The 19,916-nt window shown below is 42.2% G+C and overlaps 1 protein-coding gene across 8 annotated transcripts; it reads left to right on the top strand.

Annotated features, from left to right (window-relative positions):
- The first annotated feature begins 250 nt into the window (after positions 1–250).
- Positions 251–17,983, top strand: fgd5b (FYVE, RhoGEF and PH domain containing 5b). Of its 8 annotated transcripts, none has more exons than XM_040204625.2 (21): positions 251–486; positions 1,468–3,931; positions 6,226–6,379; positions 6,842–6,900; positions 7,024–7,054; positions 7,404–7,555; positions 7,647–7,803; positions 11,486–11,576; positions 11,696–11,746; positions 12,184–12,242; positions 12,872–12,943; positions 13,138–13,206; positions 14,385–14,468; positions 14,685–14,764; positions 14,849–14,945; positions 15,059–15,196; positions 15,353–15,455; positions 16,025–16,161; positions 16,268–16,393; positions 16,542–16,696; positions 17,193–17,983. In XM_040204625.2, the coding sequence occupies exons 1-21, from the start codon at positions 477–479 to the stop codon at positions 17,227–17,229; spliced, it is 4,326 nt and encodes a 1,441-aa protein (XP_040060559.2). In that variant the 5' UTR covers positions 251–476; the 3' UTR covers positions 17,230–17,983. The 8 variants fall into 8 exon arrangements, 4 of the variants coding, with proteins under 4 accessions (XP_040060559.2, XP_077948223.1, XP_040060560.2 ...); XR_013453195.1 differs by having other exon boundaries at positions 269–486; positions 11,489–11,576; positions 16,268–16,366; positions 16,585–16,696; XR_013453193.1 differs by having other exon boundaries at positions 269–486; positions 11,489–11,576; positions 16,585–16,696.
- The last annotated feature ends 1,933 nt before the right edge of the window (positions 17,984–19,916 follow it).

Here is a 19,916-nt window from a genome sequence, read left to right as displayed (position 1 = left end):
GGATGTATTGTTCTCAGCTAATCATAAGAAGTTGTTATTGCAAAGTTGCGTTAGAAATTGTCTGAAATATATATATATATATAGCTCTTTAAAAAACTTTACCATTGTTAAAATCAACATTACCACCTTTGCAGCAGTAAGATTAGTCTTTTTTCAAAAATGAGTGCCAATCACTCCTGAGTTGTAGGCTAATTTGAACATTTCCAGCCTCGTGGTGCAATAAGGATCCTGGTCTTCGACGAGCGCGTCGAGCTTTTTTCCCGCATTTGGTTTCCAGTCGCCCTGCGCGCCGCAAGACGCGCAAACCAACAGCTGAGCGGCGTTTTCCGCCTCAGAGGAAGATCCGACCGAGCTGCTGCTCAGTCTCCGCTTGCACACTTCAGCTGAGTTCGGCTCCGTTTTTACACATTATTCAACATTTTGTGGACAGAAGCTGCTTCGGTGGACGAGATGTTGGAGACAGTCGCTTCGCCAAAATGAACACAGGTGAGATTCTTTAAAAAAAAAAAAGAGGGTTTCGAAACAAAGCATCTATTCCACTACTCGGTATCTTTTTGTATTTAGAGGAGTATCAAGCGAGCTGGACATTTGAGTTTGTCTGTTTTTTTCTTCGTGACTTTGTAGGCTCCATTAAGAGGTAGATGGTGGATACATTAACAGGATGTTGAGCGAGGTTCCTTTAACGCAGTCTTTCTTCATGTGAGAGCAAAGGGAAGCGTTAAGTGTTGATACATTATTCACTGTGGCTTTCTGAATAACACGGTTTTACCGCGATTTATACCAATTTAGCTAATTTTGTTCAACTCAGCTAACATTGCAGTCACGAGGCAATGCGCTCTTATAAAATGCGTCTTCTTTCAATTGTGGGGCAGATACTTGCACTTTATGCAAAAAAAGTGAATTGTTTTTAGTAAAGTATGGCCCAATCATCCAGTCATGTTCTTTTCTGAAATTGGATCAAATCGTGTGCATTGGTTATAGATATCAAATATACTTGAATTATTACGTGATCCTTCTTTTGTCACTGAGATTTTTTCTAAAGAAGTAAAGCTCTGAAAGGAGTTTCTCTCACTTGAATCACAGGAAGTAAATCAGGGAAATCCCTTCATTTTTTTTTGTATTCTTCATTGAAGGAAGTCATATCCCACATTACTCATTTAACATTTTAAACTTATTTTTTTGGGGGGGGTAAGCTATTTCTGGAATGCATTTGTAAAGTTTTCATTTGGTTTTGCCTTTGATAACTTGCCACATTTGTTATTATTTGACAAATTATGTTGGTGGTCAAACTGTGACCTAATGATAATAATATAAATATGTAGTATGTGTAAAAATAAATATGAGACACATAACATTTTACTACGAGTTAGAATCTTAGTTTTAGGTCCAATGGACATAATATAAACGACCTCTAAGCTATTTTTAAGCATGTAATCTTACAGTTTCCTTTTCCTGTTGTTCTTTCAGACTGCACCAAACCTTCTGTTGCTCCAAAGCCAAGATTTGTTTGTCACAACAGCCCGAAGCTGCCCTCCCCTCTCATGTCCGCAGCCAGGGGTCCCAAACCTTTTATAGCCCCAAAACCTAAAGTCACACCAGAGCTTAATGGTAACCAGGTAGGATGCTCCAATGGCATCTCACTCAATTCAGATGGTGAGGGTGATGAGGAGCATGAGACAGAAAACGGTGTGAACAAAGACGGGTTATCGGCAGAGAAACGATTCAACTTCTACATCCTCAAATCGCCGCAAAATAATGTTCCGGTGTCGGAGGACGGAGAGGGGACGGAGGAGGAAAAGGAAGAGGAAGAAGATATGATTCAGAAAGTGGATGAGGACTGGAGGTTGACTGACAGCGCTTTGACAGAGGAGGTGGACTCCCTGGAAACACTTTGGAGCAACGATGCCGGGCTCACGGTGGACTCTGAGGTTGCAGTGGAGATGGTCGACACTGATGTGACGGAGGACATGGACGCAGAAGGTTGTGACGGAGGCGAGGCGCTGGCCGACGCAGATGGCCTCTCAGTGGGAGACATCTCCAGTAACAGCATCGACGTTTGCTATTTGGGTGAGCATCGAGACATGAGGGAGAGACAAGGACATCTCCACATGAAGGAGGAGGAAACCGGAGATTGTACAGCGGACGATTTAACTGAGTCCCTCACAGATGAACCTGGTCTCATCAGCGATGGAAACACAAAGGACTCTGAGGGAGAGGAGAAAGACAAGGAAACTGCTCCGGATTGTGGCATCACTTGTAACATCCTGGGGTTTAAATTCAGCCGTAAAGATGACTTTAAACCCGAAGACCAGAAACAGGTCTGTGACACAAGCAAGAAACATGCTGCTGTAGTGAATGATCCGACTCACGAGCCTCACTACGTCTCCTCAAAGGACATTATTGACAGAGCGATGATATCCAGGAATAACAAAGCTCATGGACTAGCACAGAGTCCACTTTCATCTGTACGCAGTGGTGGAGTATCAGCTGGGAAATATGGGAAAACAGCGGAGAATGGACGAACAGAGTGTGTGTCTTCTGAGGATTACGTTGAGGTTTGCAACCCTCTGGAGTACAGCAGTTACAACAGGGATCAAAATGAGGTGGGATTATATCAAAAAATGACTGAAGAACTCCAAGCTCAGGCACAGGGGGCCTTGTTTGATCATGTGGACTTCCAGCCGAGATTCCGGCTAGTATCCATCTCAGTGCCGACCGGCACGGACACCTCGCTGACATCTTCTCTCTCGGAAAGCCAGCTGCTTTCTCCAAGCAACGCGGATGTCTTCGAGGAAGACCTGGAGGGTCACGTAGTGCCGTTTCTGGACGACACCACTGACACAGAACCGGATATCAGTGAGAAGCACATCTACGAGGACCCGGGGGACAACTCCGAGGGCGAAAATGTTTTTCCTTCTCACAAGAGGACAGCAGGGACGCTCTCCTGCATCTCACGAGGGCAGTTTGTTCAGCGGACCTACGTGAGCGGGTTCGGCCAACCCGCGCTGAGCAGCAGCCCCATGATAAGCTCAACGCGGCACAGGAGCAGCAGCAAGCCCCACTATTTGTCCCTGTACCCGCGCTCCCTCTCTATGGAGGGACAGGACACGCCTCTCGGGGTCTACAACTACAGGGATGGTTCCCCGAAACAGGGCGGCGCCATTTGTTCATCCGGGAGCTTCTCCCGCTGCTCCCCGCTGTCATCCAGCGGCCTGTCCACTCCGACCTCTGTAGTGGATATTCCTCCGCCGTTTGAGCTGGCCTACATCACCAAGAGGCCCGTCACAAAGAGTTCCCCCTCGCTTCTCATCGAAGGAGACTCGTCAGAGAAAAACAGGAAAAAGAAATCCTCCATTAAGCGTTTCCTGATGCTTAAATTTAGGAGGAAAACAGAGAGCAAGCTGGAGGGGAACCCCTCCTTGTTTAAGTCCTCGGCAGAGTCCAACCAACACTCGCCCAGCAGACTTCTGGAACTAGAGAGACGCAGCATGAGTGGCTCTCCACAGCTCAACTCCCGCTCTACTAGTAAACCTCATCCTTCATCAGAGCCGGCATCCTCCTTCTTGCTTTACAGGGAAAGCAAAAGAACAGGGAACTCTGTGGCCTTTCTTAACCGCAATGTCGTCCGGGTGGAGTCCTTTGAGGAACGCTCCCGTGTGCCTTTCGCACATCTTCACCTGACCAAGCCTCGCTCCATCTCCTTCCCCAACGCAGATACCTCAGACTACGAGAATGTTCCCGCCATCAGCTCGGACTACGAGAATCTTCAGGTGCCACAGCGGAGGCCCGTCTGCCAGGCGCCGTTCGCAGACTTCTTTGACCGCCCCAGTCGGATGGTGTCCTCTGCCAATGACACTGACGGTTACGTGGACATGAGCAGCCTCCCTGGTTTCAAGAATACGACACAGTCACCTGAACAGGAAACAGAAAGGTATGTACACACATTTGGGTCTTGATAAAAGGCCTAGTTATCACCAAAATCCTCTGTCATACGTCTGTTCAGAACTTCAAGGGAATCCTGACAATGGCTTGTAAGATATTTCAGGTTGGGCCAAAGAGCCGACCGGCTGAGATTACCATCCATAGATCCATGTCACTTGTGGCCGAAACCTGTGTCTGTGTCTAAGCACAAGTTTCTTTTGAGACACTTGACTGTAGACAGCAGACAGGCAGTAGCTTCCCTGCAATACGCTGATATTTATACTAAGCCTCAGCTGTTGTGTCTGTGCATTGTTGGGGCATGTTGGATGGTGGAGAAGAAAATGCTGGACGTGGTGTCGGCGGTACGGGTGGTACCATCAGATTAAAGTGAAAAAAGGCTGGTGCCTTTTTTTTTTAGGCCCATGTGTTTGGTGTTGCAGGTGAAGCCTCTTTCCTCCCTGCTGTAGTGTTATTGGTTGGTATGATCAGTCATGCTGTGCTGACATTACCCCCCCCCCCCCCCCCCCCCCCCATGCATTCCTGTTGGCGGTACCCATATCATACAGGCCGCTCCGGATGATTAATAGTCAGAGCATTTTGGAGTCATTGCTCTTCGCTATTCAGACACAACAGGCTTAGATACAATCTGAGTCAGCAGTTGTTCACTGAAGAGCTTCCCTTTCATCGTGTGTACCACTGTGCGTTTGCAAGACATTATGTACCACGATGGCTCTAAAATACTGGAAAGACAAAAATTGTGTTTAATATTACAAGGTAATCTTTTGTATTTCCTTTAATACTCAATACAAATTTAAATAAATACAACATTATTATTTGATATGGTCAATATACAATATTTATATTGCGTAAAATCCTACTTGAGTGATGCTACCATACAGTGTAATACATATGTTCTTTTGAATTTGAGTAAATATCATACTTACAGGTAGTATTGAGATCTTATATTTTTTCATAGTTTTCAGAGGTACACATCTTCACAGGCAACTGGCCTTTTGGTAAGAACCTGAGCTGCCACTGCTGTGACAGACTGTGGTATGAATGTCATTTTCTACTTTAAACTCACAGTGAACACGATGAGTTTTATTACAGCAAAGACATATCTGGATGGACAACGAGCCGGTGGTTGAGTTTTGCAGTAGCCTGAAGGGGCAATATTAGCAAATCGTAGTTTGGAGATCATTTGCCCCTATCACTGCTAAAACCGGGACAAATAGGCTGACAGGTGAACCTGGGGCAAAAGGGAAATGGATATATATTTTTTTTAATCTCCTTCTGTAATTTATCTCTGTAGATTTTGCCTAAAGCATTCATAAAACATAGCAGGACGTGACAGTGGCAGTCCATTGTGTTATTAATGGGCCATGTAGCTCTAATGTGTGTAACACAGAGATCTGAACTGCTCACATATGTTCTTCATACGTGGCTAATTTGTATCTCAGTGGGGTTAAAATCCACTGGTGCTCGTAGTGAAACATGACAGAAACATTGGCAAAGCAATGGGTCACATATAGAGGACGACTGCATCACTACTGTCACAACTTCAGACTTCAGCCCTGCAGATTCATTTGTGCTCCCTGCAGAAGACGTTCTCGTTGCATAAAATGCTGTCTAGTTCCTGGTTGGGTAGAGTTCTCACTGCAAGCCTTTCAGGATCAGATTATCAGCTTCTCAAGATTGGTAATGTTTTATCTTTATTTTCTTATTCACATTGTTTATTAGTCATAATTCAAGAAAGATGACTATAAAGATGGTTAAATTAAATTAATCTGCTTTTTTCTAATGAATAAAGGTTTGAGGACAAAACACAGTTCATACTATAATACAACTGAGGCTTTGAGGTGGTTAAACAAAAAAGAAAGAAGAACATTTGTTTGTTTTTACATACACTTTTGAGATAAAAGCATATTTTGTCTGTAGGAATGTGAGATGTTGATCCTGGTGTACAGATTGTAGACAGAGCCAGTCTTGCTTTTCCCTGCTGTTTCCATCTTTGTGCTAAGCTAAGCTAACAGCCTTTATGTTTACTTTATAGACATGAGAGTGGCCTTTACAATCAGAGGTTTAGGTTCTCATCCAGCTCTCTGTGGTAAAGGGGTCACACATTCACAATATTTCATTATAGGTGATCTATAAACTGAAAAGGTTGAGACAGATTATGTTGAATTTTTTTTTTTTAATGCAGTTAGTCTTTACACGTTTGTTAAAGCTTGACGTTTGTAATTATCTCTCCACTTACTGTATTCATTCATCGTATCTATGCTATGTTTTGCCACTTCTTGCCAGTGCCTACACAGAAGCCTACAATGTGTGCTCGGTGGCTGTTGCTCCACCGGCTGTCTCAGCGAGGGATTTCAGAAGGGAGACAGCGTGTGAAGAAGACCAAGGACGCACCTCTGAAGAGGAAGAGGGAGGTTCAGACAGCATTTATGACAGACAGGTTAGTTCTGACAAAGTATGTGTGTTGTATTTGTGCAGAGAATTTTAGATACCTGCGTGATATTAAATAGTACCTTAATTGAAGTTTTCGATTACTATTGTTTATTAATATCGTTTACTATTACTAGGCTAAGGACTGTTCTGAATTTTGAAAAGTTTAAAACAAATTAATCAGTTTGGGTTTGAGTCACCTTTTTGTAAGTAGTCTGTATAAATAACGCCATATTTGAATAAAACATGTGTTGTTTTGCACCGTGGGCATAAGCCAGTGTTTAATGCGGGTTAATGGAGGTGAATGGGATACGACAAGACTTTCCTCATCATTTAGAATTTCATTGCCACTTGGATGTTTAGAACAGGGAGCAAGATAGATTTATTAAACTTGTGCCAAAATGCTTAATTTCTTCCTAACCCTGGGCTTATTACAAATAAAATGTAACTGTGTTAATATGACTGTTTGCAGCCTGACGGCAGATCAAGAGCTTATTACATTGCGAAAGAGCTGGTGGATACAGAGCGATTGTAAGTAAACGTAATTGTAAACCATTCCTCTTATCCAATACCCCAGATCCATAATCAGTCAAAATGAATAAGACGCCCTTCCCTTCCCTTGTTTGATGGTGTTTTATATCTCTGTCCACACAGACATGTGAAAGGCCTCAAGCTCCTCCAGGAAGTAAGTACAGCATCTACATTCAGTTTTAATCAACTATTTTAGTAGAATTATCACATAAGTGTCTATATATTTTTTCTGGGAGGCTGAGCTCATAATGAATTACCTGTTGTAAAAAAAACCTAAAAACTCACCTAAAAACTGCAAACCACAAACATTGTTTGTTCTGTTCAATCTGTCGGCCTTTGAGCATCTTCACCACAGCAGTTAGGCGGAAGCTTCTGCTCTATTGTTACTCAATTTCAATAAAATGGAAAGAAAAACAAGAGAAATGCAGACTTTAGTGATATCGAGAATCTAGTGAGAGTTCAAGCAAAAACAAGTCCTTCCTCCACATTCGCCTGTACGTCAGGACTTTCGGGAAGCAGTGGGCGCAGCAATCGGGGAGGAGGGAGAGCCCGTTTTGGATGAAGAGAGGCTTCGAGAGATTCTCAACGAGCTGCCGGATGTTTACACTCTGCACCGCCGAATCCTCAGCGAGCTGGAGAATCGCCTCCGACACTGGTGAGAACTCTGCTCAGAGCAATGAACACGCACGTGTTAACGGAAAATGAATTACCTTCCACACTCTTTCCTCTGTTGGTCCTTCAATCAGGGAGGAGAGCCAGAGGATTGCAGACATCTACCTTTCCAGAAAAGCACAGTTCTTGGTTTTCACCACTTATATCGGGCACTACGATAGAAGCATGAGCCTGCTGGAGGACAGCTGCCAAGCTTCACCGGCTTTTGCGGCCATTGTTCACCAGTTTGAGGTCAGACCTACACTACTTCCTTAACTGCACCACATAATGCAACTATGAATATGAACTTTAATAACCATACCTCCCCAGAGTTATGCACACACTTGAACAATATGAATAGATCTGATTATTCCCTCTGGTGTGCTCTCTCCGGTGTGTAATTCTGTACATTAAGTGTACCTTGACCATATGGAACGTTCACTGGTTCCTTGTTAACTTTCACTTTCACTTGCTATTGAATCATAGTTTTCCAAATAACTCATTTTCTGATATTTGGAATTCCAGCATGCATACAAAGCACTAAGCACACTTGCATTTTTGGCACAACTGATACAAAGTTTTTTCTCACTGCTTGAATGTTTAAACAACAGGAAAACTACGGCGGTAAAACTATTTTAATAGAAAGCCCTAACAGGGAAACCTTGCTTTCAACCTCAACTGTTTGATACTTATCAAGAGTATCAAGCTTTACCAATCTCTGCACATTATCTGTTATCAGCAGTGTAGTGTGTGTGTGTGTGTGTGTGTGTGTGGGTGCAGTGACAAAGACGAAGTATGTGTTTTGTAGTAGCAGAGATGGCAATAGCCATGTCCATCTAAGGAAAGCTTTTTTTTTAGATTAGATTAGATTCAACTTTATTGTCATTGCACAGAGTACAAGTACTGAGGCAACGAAATGCAGTTTAGCATCCAACTAGCAAAATAGCAAAAAGTGCAGAGTATGTGCATATGTAAAGTGTAATAAGTGAATAAATTGATATGTACAGTAAGAAATACATATGCAATATGAACAGTACGAAATGGATATGCAATATGAACAGTAAGAGGTATTGTAGGTATAAGTACGATTAACACAGTAATAAGTGGTAGAAAAAAAACATTCTGGTGCAAATGTTCAGTGGCTGGAGGAGGGTGTGGCAGTCAAGCCAGGGTGGGGGGGGGGAAGTACAGTCACTGAGGGAGATATGTGTGGGGGTGGGGGGCAGAGTTTAGAGTTCAGGGGGGGCAGAGTTCAGTAGAATGAAAGCCGCAGGAATGAAGCTGTTCTTGAACCTGCTGGTCCGGGAACGGAGCACCCTGTAGCGCCTCCCAGAGGGGAGGAGGGCAAACAGTCTGTGGCTGGGGTGAGAGGTGTCCTTTTCGATGCTGCGTGCCCTCCGCAGACATCTCTTGTTCTGGACAGCCTCAATGGTGGGGAGTGAGGAACCGGTGATGCGTTGGGCAGTTTTCACCACCCTCTGCAGTGATTTACGGTCCGCAACAGCAACAGCTGCCATACCATACTGAGATGCAGTTTGTAAGGATGCTCTCTATGGTACAGCAATAGAAATTCTCTAGAATCTGAGGAGACAGATGGGCCTTCTTCAGTCTCCTCAGGAAGAAGAGACGCTGTTGTGCTTACTTTACCAGGGATGAGGTGTTAAGGGTCCAAGAGAGGTCCTCAGAGATGTGGACACCCAGGAACTTGAAGCTGGCGACACGCTCAACCTCCATCCCGTTGATATGGATGGGGATGTGTGTGCCAGCTTTCTTCCTGAAGTCCACAATTAGCTCTTTGGTCTTCTTGGTGTTGAGAGCCAGGTTGTTGTCGGCGCACCACACCGCCAGGTGCTGGACCTCCTCTCTGTTGGTCGACTCATTGTTGTCACTGATGAGGCCAAATGTGACTTAAAGCAAAAAATGAAAACCCATAAAAAGGTTTTAGCAATAGGCAAAAAGGTAAGTGAACAAAAGTAGTGATATAATTTAGTGCAACAATTACACAGTGCTCTTCGCAGTTAAATTGTATTATTATGTTTATAATAGGTATCATAAACCGTATGTTTGACCGTGCAGCGATCAAATATTACACAGCCATGGAAAACATAATATTTCCCCTCTATTTTATTTACTCCTTTTCAGTCTTTGCAGAGCTTCAGTTTTTGCTGTGAGATTCAATAACACCTCTTTTTAAAAGTATTAAGAAAAACACCACACGTATTGATGTCCGTGCAGTAAACTCTATTCTCTGTTTGCCTTTCATCATTATCAGTTTAGTTTCTGTCCTAAATGTGATTTAACACGCAGAACAAATAGAAAAAAACAAAGCTCTAGGTTGGATATTATTATCAGAGGAAAAGATGATTAACTATTGATGAATAATATATTGATTAAGGGGGTGTGAGACATCCATACACCTGCATGACCCCGTACTGACCAGCAATTGTTGGCTCTTGTTCTGCTCGAAGCTCCGGTATCATTGGTATAATTTGCATCTCAGTGCAGATTAAGTTTTCTTTACCTTAAGATCTGTTCACACCCAATGATATATGAATGATTCTTTTGACTGTTTGGCCTATCCTGACTGTGTGTACAGAATCAGAATACAGAATCAGAATAAAGAATCACAGAATACAGTGAAAATGTTTAATTTGTATTTTCTTTTGACTGTTTTTAATAACCTTTAATGGCCTTGGTCCATGGGGGATTTGCACAATGGTTCATGTGCAGTAGTGATACAGAATACAGAATCAGAATACAGAATCAGAATACAGAATACAGAATCAGAATACAGAATTAGAATATAGAATCAGAATACAGAATCACAGAATACAGCGAAAATTTTCTTTTGACTGTTTTGACTAACCTGACTGTGTGGTTTGGCCTTGGTCCATGGGGATTAGCACAATGGTCCATGTGCAGTAGTGATACAGAATACAGAATCAGAATACAGAATATACAACCAGAATACACAATTAGAATACAGAATACAGAATCAGAATACAGAATATACAATCAGAATACACAATTAGAATACAGAATACAGAATCAGGTCCATGGGGATTTGCACAATGGTCCATGTGCAGTAGTGTTACAGAATACACAGAATACAGAATCAGAATACACAATCAGAATACAGAATCAGAATACTGAATCACAGAATACAGTGAAAATGTTTAATTTGTATTTTCTTTTGACTGTTTTTAATAACCTGACCATGTGGTGTGGCCTTGGTCCATGGGGATTTGAACAATGGTCCATGTGCAGTAGTGATACAGAATACAGAATCAGAATGCAGAACACAGACTCAGAATACAGAATCAGAATACAGAATCAGATAACAGAATCAGTTTACAGAATACAGAATCAGAATACAGAATTAAGAATAGAGATTCCGAATCACAGAATACAGTGAAAATGTTTAATTTGTATTTTCTTTTGACTGTTTTTAATAACCTGACCATGTGGTTTGACCTATCCTTACTGTGTGATTTGGCCTTGGTCCATGGGGATTTGCACAATGGTCCATGTGCAGTAGCGATACAGAATACAGAATCAGAATACAGAATCAGAATACAGAATCAGATTACAGAATAGAGAATCAGAATACAGAATAAAGAATAAATAATCAGAATACAGTATCACAGAATACAGCAAAAATATTTAATTTGTATTTTCTTTTGACTGTTTTGAGTAACCTGACTGTGTGGTTTGGCCTTGGTCCATGGGGATTTGGACAATGGTTCATGTGCAGTAGTAATACAGAATACACAATCAGTATTCAGAATACACAATCAGAATACACAATTCGAATACACAATCAGAATGCAGAATACACAATCAGAATACAGAATACACAATCAGAATACACAATTAGAATACAGAATCAGAATACAGCGAAAATGTTTAATTTGTATTTTCTTATTTGTTTCAGCAGCAGAGTCCAGCTGGGGGAAAAGTGTCTCTGAAACACCAGCTGTTGCAGGTCATTGTGCGTGTGGCTCAGTACCGCATGCTCCTCACTGGTGAGTCTCCTGTTAAGGACGAGATTTAGTATGTTTAGTGAATGAAACATACATTTTACTCACAGCGCTTACATTTTGGACTCTCAGAAAGCATTCTATTTCTCTAAATCCTCTTACAGATTACCTAAACAACCTCTCCCCGGATTCCAAGGAATATAAAGACACCCAAGGTACCTTCAAACAAACAGCGGTCTGTGGACAGAGGCAGTCACTCACAGGGGAGCCTCACTGGCCCAAGTTTGTGACTGTGTGTGTGCAGGGAATTTATTTTCTCACTTTTGGCGTGGAAAGACGACATCGAGAGAGCCAATTTAGATTTTCTTGTTTGTGGCGTAGACCCACCAGGCAAACATTTCAGCTGTCTTCTGTGTGGAGATCATGATGTGTAATTTAGGAGAAGGTCAGATGCTACAATATTATCTCCTATCACCAATGAAGGTGTCGCCCCAGTCCAGGCACATCCTGGCTCTCGTTTCAGATTTAGGGTTGGTGACGTCGTACATGGAGAAGAAGAACAAAGGAGCATCTAATAATTTATGATTATTCATTGTTCACGTCTTAACAGGAAGTGTCTCTCCTGATTAGTCCCTGTGTTTGTCTTTTACAGCTGCTGTAGCTGTAGTGTCTGATATTGCAGATCAAACAAATGACAGCTTGAAACATGGGGTGAGTGTGATGTATGGAAGTCTTGAACTAAACAAACATTTGCCTACTTATTTTCAACCTAAGTGGGTTAGCACTGAACACACAGACATGCTACGGTCATTTTTTAACCTTATTTTTGTGACTACCGGTACTTTCAAAAACTAGAAAAACCTGAAATCTGAATATTATTGCAGTAAGAGGTCCGAATCTATTTTGTTCTTCCTCTGTGGGCCCCGCTGGGTCATAACACCACCAGTCTCCCAAACTTTGCTCTTAGTGCAGGTTAGCAAGTGTTTGCATGCTAACACACTCAACTGAGAGGATTACTTTTTATGCTTATTAGCATGCCGCTGTGGGTCAAACTAGGTCAAAGAGATGCTGTGCTCTTTTGATGGGCAGTAGAGCAGCAAACCACATAATGACGTTTCTTAAAAAAGTGTCTCTTTCGAAAGAGAACATACCCGTCTGATTGAGTTGACAAAGATGTCTAAAACAATGAGACTTATTGTCAAATAGCAAAGTAGAAGAATACAGTTTGGAGTTTATAGGAAAATGACGGCTAATGAACTCATCATTTTTCTTTTGTTGTTGTCTCATTTTTCTCTCCCTCTCTATTTGTTCTTTTTTCTGTGTGTGTGTGTGTGTCACAGGAAAACTTGTTGCGTCTGGTCAATATAGAGTACAGTGTTCGTGGCCTGCGGGATCTGCTGCAGCCGGGCAGGGTACGACTCTGATAACAGTTTCCTTGCCAGCCCCCCCTGTCTGCCATGCACCACCCTGTGTTGCCCTTTAAACAATCATTCAGCTGGGAATCCCCAGCTGGACAGTATTAATTATGCAGATTCCCTCTGTGTGTCGTGATCAGTTGACACATGTAGTGTTCAGTTTGGTACTGTGTGTTTGCTGTTTGAATCAGGTCTTCGTGAAGGAGGGCACCATGATGAAGGTCAGCAGGAAGAGTCGACAGCCCCGCCATCTGTTTTTGGTAATCCCTGCTTCCTGTTTGTAGTTTTTACGTTAATAGACGTGTACCAGGGGTCAAAATAAGTTATATTATCCTTTTATTTGCTTCCTTTTGTACAGTAACCCCTGTTCGTACCCGGGGCATCATTTTGTGAAATGAAGAGTCATGCATTTTTTTGTCTGCTGTGCTTCTATGTCCAGACTGAGCTATTAAGAGCAGGGTTTCCTGGCAGGATGTTTCTGAATGCCGACTTCCTGAGCCAGTTCTTTACTGACGGCTCAGGGAAGGTCAACATTAGCTGCTTATCCGTGTGTGCCCGCTGTTAAATATTATGACCAGTTAAATATTAGTTGAATGTGCCTGCAGCACCTTTAATACAGACACATTGTTCATCTGACTAAGATCATTCTGAGGGAAGCAGGGATGTTTAAGGGAGAAGAACATACTCGCTAAAGTCTGATGTATAGATCACAACATGGAGAATGCCTTGAAGGGAGAAAAGATTACTAAATGGGAATTACCCTCAGGGCATCATTATAGCTCATTGCTTTCCCCTCCTGTAGTGGTTTTGTAAAATTTGTGTTCAGGGCTCAACAATAAAAAAAACTATTATTATTGTTGGAGAAAGAATAATAAAAAGGAGCAAATAAGAAGGAGCAGCTAGTCTCATAAAAAATATTCAAATGCGCAGCAGAAAAAGGGATACAGAGATTAATTAGCTGGATTCCCACAACTTTGTTATATATTTGCAGAAGTGTCTCATTCGTGTATGATCGTAAAAATTCAAGCTAGGGGTTTAACACTTTTAGATACCCCACATAGACAAAATCCACACCCCCTATGGTGAAAACAACCTTCTTGTGTCAAATACATTTTTCATATGGAAGGGAACTTTAATGGTTTTGTTCTGTGCGGACCGGACCATAGAGTGACTGTACGTCACTCTATTAAAAATAAGAGAAATACACACATGTTCTTTGGTGTGAATTGTTACCCATCCGTAAATCAATCAACTGTGTGAAGTCAAGTTTTGTAGTAGAGTGTCACCTACTGGAGAAGTCATGCACTTTCATAAACGACGACGTTTGTGTGACTTACTTTTTGGATTACTTTACCTTTTAGTTTGGTCATTTCAACATGTTTTCTGAACAGTATTTAGTTTTTTGTGAATTGTGAGCATTATCTCTGTCTGTTGTCAGATGAATGATGTGCTGCTGTACACCTACCCTCAGCAGGACGGGAAATACAGACTGAAGAATACTCTGCCACTCACTGGCTTGACGGTCAGAGTCTTCCTTAAAGTGTCCAATGAAACCATGTTTACCTTCAAATTACCACCGAGTTTATTTGCAATTAAAAACGTGGTGAAAATCCATGTGTTTTTTAAATGAAATTATTCATTTATTTGCAGTTGACAGAGAATCGAAAAATGTGTTGCGACTTCACTGTCAGAATGGAAAGCTTTTCTTTTTTGATTTATGATCCTACTGTTTTTTCAGGTCAGTAAACCCATAGTAGAAAATGTCCAAAATGCACTGAAGATTGAAGGAACAGACATCTCCATCACTTTGTCTGCAAGGTGGGTGACACACAAAAAAAGGTTAAAACTAACTAGTAAAAATAGAATAGACATGTTTTTACTCTGGTGGCCTGTTGTTTGCAGTTCCTTCATTGAAAGAGAGGACTGGTTTTACACTCTGAGTCGCACTGTGACGGAACATGCCAGGGGATCTGTAGCATTCAACAGCTGCTTAGGAGAGGTGAGCCAACACCAATGTTTCCTCAACCCTGCTTATCCGCATCCGACCGGATTAATGTCGCTATTAGACGTCATTGACCAGCGTGTTTCTCTGTTCCTGCGTGTTTTCTTCAGGCCAGAGATCGTCTGCGGCTGATCCTTGGAGAAAAAGCCCCCACGCTTGTTCCAGTCTCACAAGTGATGATGTGCATGAACTGCACCTCAGATTTCAGCCTCACTCTTCGAAGACACCATTGCCATGGCTGCGGAAGAGTGAGGAACACACAAATATAACACACTGCTCTATGAGACATTACTATCTTTAAAGAGACTCAACAACTTGTGTCTGTAGTTGGGAGCTGTGGCCGTGCTTAAAGCGTGTGTTATTTTCTAAATGTGTATGTGATGAATTTGTGTTGATTCACTCAGATTGTTTGCCGGAGCTGCTCCAGGAACCGATATCCACTGAAATACATGAAAGACCGCATGGCCAAAGTGTGTGACCGCTGTTACAGCGAGCTTAAGAAGAGAGGTGGGGAGAAACAGCTTGAATACATTCGTATGATCGATTGAATACTTTGAGTACACTCAGTCTACCTATCAGCCCACATATTTAGTATTGCTATTATTATGACCCACTTACAGTGGACTGAAATAATCAGACAGAGCTGGCAGATTTCACAACAACTCAATTTATTAGAAATGAAATAACTTGCTACAAGAAAGGAAGTAGAACAACAAAGGAAAGTGGAAGTAAAACAAAACAAATGCATGGGCTAAAGTTCCTTAGTGCACAAATTCATCCATGCCAGTTGCATCATAGTATAGCTAGATATGTGAAATAGATCATGTAAAATGTATGAAACAAGCTCAAACAAAAATATACAGAGCTAATTTAAATATGTTGCTAATGCGGGTTGTGATATTAAACTCCAGTTTGTGTCATATAAATGTCTGAAATGTGAAATGTTATACTCTCATTTGTGAAAGAAAACCCGCTTAAGCCTCAGCTGCAGTAATGTGTAACAGGCCACGTCACTCAGATTGCAAGTGTTATAGTACCTCAGCTGTGGTTAAGAAAGCAATTGTATGTTTCTGCAGGGGGAGAAGCGTCTGCTGTGTCGGGTAAGAGTAGCCCTCGTCCAAACCGCTCCAGTCGTCCTCTCTCTGCTGTGTTCCAAAACATGCATCCTCCCAACATCTGGAGACATCGCAAAGGCACCGCTTCCTTCACCCCGGTAACCCGAGAGGGCCCATGTTCACTGCACAGTGCGGATTGCTGAATTGTGGATCCTCGTGTGGTGAAATCCGTCACAAGTTCCCTACTGCCCCTATTTTGTGCAGGTGACGGTGTCAGAGGAAGGCTCCATTAGTGGCACGCTGCAGCGCAGCAAGACGAGCAAAAGGAACTGGAAGAGGCTGTGGTTCCTCCTAAGAGACAAGGTGCTTTACACCTACCGAGTCCAAGAGGTGAGGGGAAATATGCAGTCCCCTTTAACCTGAGCAGCACATACTCACACTTATACAGACTTCTGAGATCTGTAGCCGTCATGACTAAAAGTTACCACACAGTATCTTATAACCAAGAACATTTGTGTTCCCCCGATAAATTCTGCAGGAGAAAGTAGCATCTGAGAGTTTACCTCTGCTGGGTTTCACAGTGAAGCTACCCGACCAGCTGGGGACAGAGGAGGAGGCCAACGTCTTCCAGCTTTACCACAAAAACACATTGTATTACTCCTTTAAAGCGAAGGACAACTACACAGCCCAGAGGTGAGAAGCATGACGCCTTAATAGCTCATCTTTGTAGCCATTGACAATATTTGAGTCTGATGACTCACAGGGATGTTACTGATACGTTTCTATCTGGGGAGGAAATAAGACAATCAGTCATGTTTTCTAAATTAAATTTTTCTCATTTGGTCCCAACGGGTTTTAGTTTTCCTTGACCCCCACACATGATCATATAATCCTTGACTTGACTGAACTGTAAACATTATCAAAACCAGTTGTTGTGTTTCCATATTTTTGTCTGAACAGCAGAAGAAGTGTGGAGTTTACAAAAACAAAAAAAGTTATTAGAACTTACTCCTCTTACTTACTAAAATCATTTCCCAATTAAGGAGCAACCTATAAATTTAGCTCACTTGATGATGCTGCTAAACGTCCGGCCTAAAGGCACAGTATTGTAAGTGTGTAGCTGAGGCAGACTGAAATTCATCAATTTTATGTTGTTTTTCTCCTAATGTCCAATCCTGTCCTCATACAGGTGGGTGAATGCCATGGAGGAAGCCACAGTTTTATAGCATCAGTTAGTTCGGATCGCCAAAAATGCAACTCTGCTGCATTATTTCAGCAACAGACTGAAACCAAAAGGGGACGATGGAGAAAGACAAAAAAAATGTGTTTCAATGTGTCTGCAAGTTGTAACTTGTCTGGCTGGACTGAATAAGACAAGACATCTTGTTCTTTGAGAGGGGACCTGATTACCTCCAGTGTCCCTTACCTGCTGTTACAGCAGGTGTGATGCAGAGAGTCACGACGGGCGACGGCCCAGATACCTGGCAGTGTGGAACATTACACGCATGTCACCTGAATTTCCCAACCAGCCGGTCAGCGACATTCCTCCACATTATGGAACATGATGGATTTTTGGAAAAGAAAGAAAATCTCAACAATTTATTTTTCAATGTATCAATTATTCAAATAAATGACAAAGATATAACTGGACAAATATTTTACCCACAGTTTGTTTACTCTATATCAAAGGGAGGCTAAAAATTAGTAACTCATTTTTAAAAATCCCAAGACCAAATCTGGATTTGGATCTTCAGTAAAGAAAAATGTTATTAGTTCTGTCTGTAGCTTTATACTGCACTGTATTGTTGGAGATGGTTCTGCCAGTGAATAAACAATTTCTATGCTTCTTTGCACTGATACAAAAAGGAATGACCCTGAAAAATAAATACTACCTTCACAAAGGCCAAGATCTTTATCTACTGTACTTAAGTCATGTACACACTTTTAAATCTGTTTTGCCAATTAAATACCTAAAACAAGTACAATTTCAAATGTTATTTTTGTATCAAGACTCCACAAACTGTTTTGTGCAGAGTTTGCTTTTATATTGTAATTGAGAACGGCTGATCCCACTCTAGCATTGTCGTTTTGGTTTAGCATTAATATTGTTTTTTTTCTGTTAGCATATGATATTCTATAAATATATACATTTGGGTTGAAAACATTACTCGATTTGGGTCCTTGGGACCAGTTCTCTCGAGGGCAGGTGTTTAAATATTTAATATAACAGGCTGGCTTGGACTTCCTGTCGCTGTGTCCTTGCTGGTGAAGCTCAGAATCTACACAAAAAAGGCACTCATATGTGAGTCTGCACTGACGCGTGGTCCTGGATCTGATGAAGTGTTTCCGATCACATTTTGACCTCATCAGGAAGACAGCGGGGACTGAGTGATGTGAGGACCAGTCGGCTGTGCGGCCAAAGAAAGGCCGGGAACTGCTCCGCTTCTCGTCTCGCCCCGAGAGGCTTCCTGACCCAGTATACTGGGCAGAAAGTTTGCTTTCTAGGGCTTGTGAAAAGTTGCAGACACCTCGTCCTACATAGAGGACACATCATTTATCATTCTGACCTCCCTCTCTAGCCCCAATTCTGTTTCTCCGTCCTCAGTCGCTTCACTTTTTTATATCAAGCACTGGTTACTTTCCTCAGTTGCTAACTGGGTGATGACACAATATATATTTATCATCTCACACTTCCTGCACCTGTTCCTTTTTACTGCCTCCTTCTGGTGGAGTAGCTTTTGGTACTGTGTACTGTGTGTAGAATGCACATGATTTCAATGGTAATGTTACATGTGTACCATACTGCTATTTTGTGGTTTGTCTGGTCACAGCAAAGCAGCAAGAAACAGGAAGTCGTTTGCATCATGACTAAAACCAGGTTCAACTGCACATTAAAAAAAATCCTCTACACACTAATTACTCATTGAAAACAAGCGATAAAAGCTTGCTCTTGTGAGGTTTTTTTTACAGTGGGGCTGCGACGGTGTCATAATCCAAGCTTACGGCTGCAGGCAGGAGCAATGTAGAGAGCAACGAATAATCAATTATACACGCACAGCCTACTCAATAAGGTTGGGTGCATTCAGCTCTGTTATGTGTGCTCAGCCTCAGGAGTCCGTAGGAGCTGATGACAAAGACGCTGAAATAGTTTTCTAACCCCAACTTCCTCATAAATTGCATTTGTCTTACCCACAATGCTGTGTGCAATAAACTTTCTGTCTGTTTTTAGTTTTAGTTTAGAGGCAATGCAGTGTTTGTGTCGATGTCGTGAGCTACAACAGCATGCATCTTCATCTTTCATATGTGGGAGGCAGATTGTCAGGGGTAAAGCAAGGACTTTGTTATGTAAGAGATTTCAATAAAAAAAATAAGACTGATAAAAGGGGCAGATATGGTGAAATAGCCGTGTCCACATGACATTGGCTTGACATTTCTGGGTTTGCACCGTGTCTTGTGTCTCTATGCACCTTCCAACAACAAGGAGAAAAAAAGCCTGGAAGAACAGAGGGACACACTGGTATGTCCCACTTTGCAAACTCTTTGCAGCCTCCACTGCCAAGTCAATGTTACACCTATTCCACCTCCCCTGAAGCTTTAAATAGCCCTCTCTGCCTCAGCAGGACAAACAGAGAAACGCAGCCTCCAGCACCCTCCGCGCCTCAGACTGAACATGTATTACATGTACATGGGGTCTGCACGCTGCTCTATATTCTCCTGTGACCATTCTGTCATCTGCAAGTTCCCGCGGAGCAAGAAGTGTGAGCGTGTGTTAACGGGGACATCCGTTGCCCTGAGGAATGAAAATCTGCCCGAAGTCTTTGAAAAGTCGCTGGAAAACCGACAAACTTCTCCCCTCCAACAAACCATTGTGGATTTTACACTTACTTATTTTAATATTGATTAGATTAACCAC

This window comes from Gasterosteus aculeatus, chromosome 17 (genome assembly GCF_964276395.1).
Source record: "Gasterosteus aculeatus chromosome 17, fGasAcu3.hap1.1, whole genome shotgun sequence".
Taxonomy (NCBI): domain Eukaryota; kingdom Metazoa; phylum Chordata; class Actinopteri; order Perciformes; family Gasterosteidae; genus Gasterosteus; species Gasterosteus aculeatus.
Note: the sequence above shows the minus strand (reverse complement) of the source record. Positions and strands in the feature narration are given on the sequence as shown.

Coding starts and splice junctions, on each gene's coding strand:
- fgd5b (XM_040204625.2), top strand. Junction 6,901..7,023: donor CTGGTGGATACAGAGCGATT/GTAAGTAAACGT, acceptor CTGTCCACACAG/ACATGTGAAAGGCCTCAAGC. Junction 15,197..15,352: donor ATTGCCATGGCTGCGGAAGA/GTGAGGAACACA, acceptor TGATTCACTCAG/ATTGTTTGCCGGAGCTGCTC.